Source organism: Papilio polytes, unplaced genomic scaffold (assembly GCF_000836215.1).
Source record: "Papilio polytes unplaced genomic scaffold, Ppol_1.0 DF822289.1, whole genome shotgun sequence".
Lineage (NCBI taxonomy): Eukaryota > Metazoa > Arthropoda > Insecta > Lepidoptera > Papilionidae > Papilio > Papilio polytes.
Window position 1 is genome coordinate 486,470 of NW_013526915.1, and position 2,250 is coordinate 488,719.

At 39.2% G+C, this 2,250-nt stretch overlaps 2 protein-coding genes across 2 annotated transcripts in view; one reads left to right on the forward strand and one right to left on the reverse strand.

Annotated features, from left to right (window-relative positions):
* The window catches only part of LOC106106266 (glutathione S-transferase D7-like), a 144,773-nt gene that overhangs the window by 28,466 nt on the left and 114,057 nt on the right, over positions 1-2,250 (forward strand). The gene's annotated exons all lie outside the window — the stretch shown is intronic.
* The window catches only part of LOC106106268 (protein sax-3-like), a 12,034-nt gene that overhangs the window by 3,028 nt on the left and 6,756 nt on the right, over positions 1-2,250 (reverse strand). Inside the window, exons 4-10 of the mRNA XM_013286820.1 lie at positions 2,115-2,247; positions 1,744-1,948; positions 1,413-1,596; positions 888-1,339; positions 530-815; positions 346-461; positions 1-74 (exon numbers count right to left, since the gene is read on the reverse strand). The exon at positions 1-74 is cut by the window's left edge and continues 93 nt beyond it. Coding sequence (XP_013142274.1) covers positions 1-74; positions 346-461; positions 530-815; positions 888-1,339; positions 1,413-1,596; positions 1,744-1,948; positions 2,115-2,247 — 1,450 coding nt within the window. The remainder of the gene's footprint in view (positions 75-345; positions 462-529; positions 816-887; positions 1,340-1,412; positions 1,597-1,743; positions 1,949-2,114; positions 2,248-2,250) is intronic.

The following is a 2,250-nucleotide window of genomic DNA, read 5'->3' on the forward strand; positions in this document are numbered from 1 at the left end:
GCGCGAGTACGTGCGCCAAGTGACATCTGACCAACAACTCTACCACCTGAGTTACCTCCAACGCGTATTTCGATCTGTTATTGAAGGTTAATATTTTTAGTTAACATGTTCAGTATGAAATTTATACATATTATTTACAAAACAATAGGTATTACAGTAGAACCTTTTATGAAACGTCCGAAATAAAATATAATTACAATATAATTTAGTAAAAATAATAACAAGCAATAGTATCTAAAAACTAAAGTAAACAATAAAAGCTTTTATGGAACCCCAAAATACGTTTTGTAATTTTTCACGAACAGCTGTATTTAATGTTTTTGTGGGCGCTAAACGAAAACTCACCAAATAACCGGTGAGTTCTCCGTTCCAAGTGTTAGCAGGTGGCGGTTCCCAGCGTATCCTCGCCGAGGTAGCGTTAATTACACTCGCAGTCACACTCTGCGGCGGCATTGATGGCACTAAAACACAATTTATTGACAAACACATACTTACAATAGCAATAAAAGTCACGTAATTAACTACTTACCATCTTCATCGGTATATCCCGTCATCGAATTGGACGGTTTTCCCAACAGGGTTTTATAAAATGGCATAACGAAAACATCATACTGAGTATAGGACGCTAACCCAGATAGCACGTAACTAGATGAACCGCTATTATCCACATTTGTCAAGGAACCGTTCGAACAGGACGTGTCCGTTTGTGAGGAATTTATTGTCACATCTTCTGAACTAGAATTACGCCAGTTTAGAGATGTTCCATTGTACCATATTTTTACTCCTTCTAAATATTCGTTGTAATCCGTCAGTACCTGAAATGAATATTATTAAATAAAGTTATGTAATTTCGTGTAACTTTAAACAAACGTCGTAGCAATACCTACATCCCAAACAACTTTAAGGGAAGTTGAAGACAAAGTTTCCACCCTTCTCAACTTTAGAACATTTTGCTTTAAATACTTTCTCGCTTGAACTAGTTCGTATTCTGTCATTTGTGCTTCATACTCGTACCCGTCCCCGGAATCTTGTTCTACATGTTGGTTAAAAGCGTCAACGTCTTTCTTTAAAACATTCAAGTGAGCCTCTTGCGTTACACTTCCAGCCGCATTTACAGCTACGCAAATAACTCTGCCTGTGTGTTCCGTTTTTGCACCGTCTAAGTACAATAAACTTGAATTGCTTTTAGTGCATTCAGGAAATAAAAGAACATCTTCAGTTCCTTGTAAAATCCAGAAGGTGGTAGGTGTGGGAAGACCTTTCGCCTCGCAAGGTATGGAGACCACATCGCCCTCCCATGCGGTCAGATTGGATGGTATTTGTGTGAAGTGTGGTAACGCTGGAACAGATGGCCGTATTAAAATAGATCTCGATATCGAAGTGTGCCATTAAAATGGAATGACCGGGCTTACAGTACACGGTGAGAGAGGCGCTCGCTGTACTCGAGCCCGCGGCGCTGTCCGCCCGGCAGGAGTACACGCCTGCATCTGTTGCGGACACATGCTCTAAGCGTAACAGCCCGCGATGTATTGATGCGTGTTTTGGTAGAACACCGTCTTCCTTCACCCATGTTATCGATACTGAAGAATCATAACTCTAAAATTTGATATGCTTGGTTATTTAATTTTCTCAAGACGAAGAAGAGAGATATTTCAGATCAATAATATACGCAAAAATGTTCTCTACAAATGATAACAAAATAGCATGGATTTATGTACTCAAGAGTAAGTTATTCATATGTACCTGACAGTTAAACTCAACATCTTGACCTACTAAAGCAGTAACATTGTTAGGTTTTACCACAAAATGTGGTCTTCTCAACACAATCAAAGCTGCGGCTCTAGACTGTCGTTCTCCGGCGACATTAGAAGCTACGCATCTGAATAATCCACTATCTGTCGGCAGCGTTTCTAATATTTTTAAACTTCCAGTTTCTGTGACTGTTACCCTAAAAAAGTAACTGTTTTAAATACACAATAATATGACTTTTAAGTTGATTTTTATGAGATGTATTAAATATTAATTGTAATTTTGTTAATTTTTTTTTCCAAGGTTTACGTAAATTGTAGGGCTTTACGATTTCAATTTTCTTTACGTTTTTTTGAACCTCGTACCTTCCATTCATTTCTACATCATACGTTTGTCCATCCTTGAGCCAATGCACCGAAGGTTCCGGTATGCCTCTCGGTGCAGCACACTCTAACACCGCGGGCTCCCCCGCCGCCACGTGCACATCTCTAGGTTCTGCTT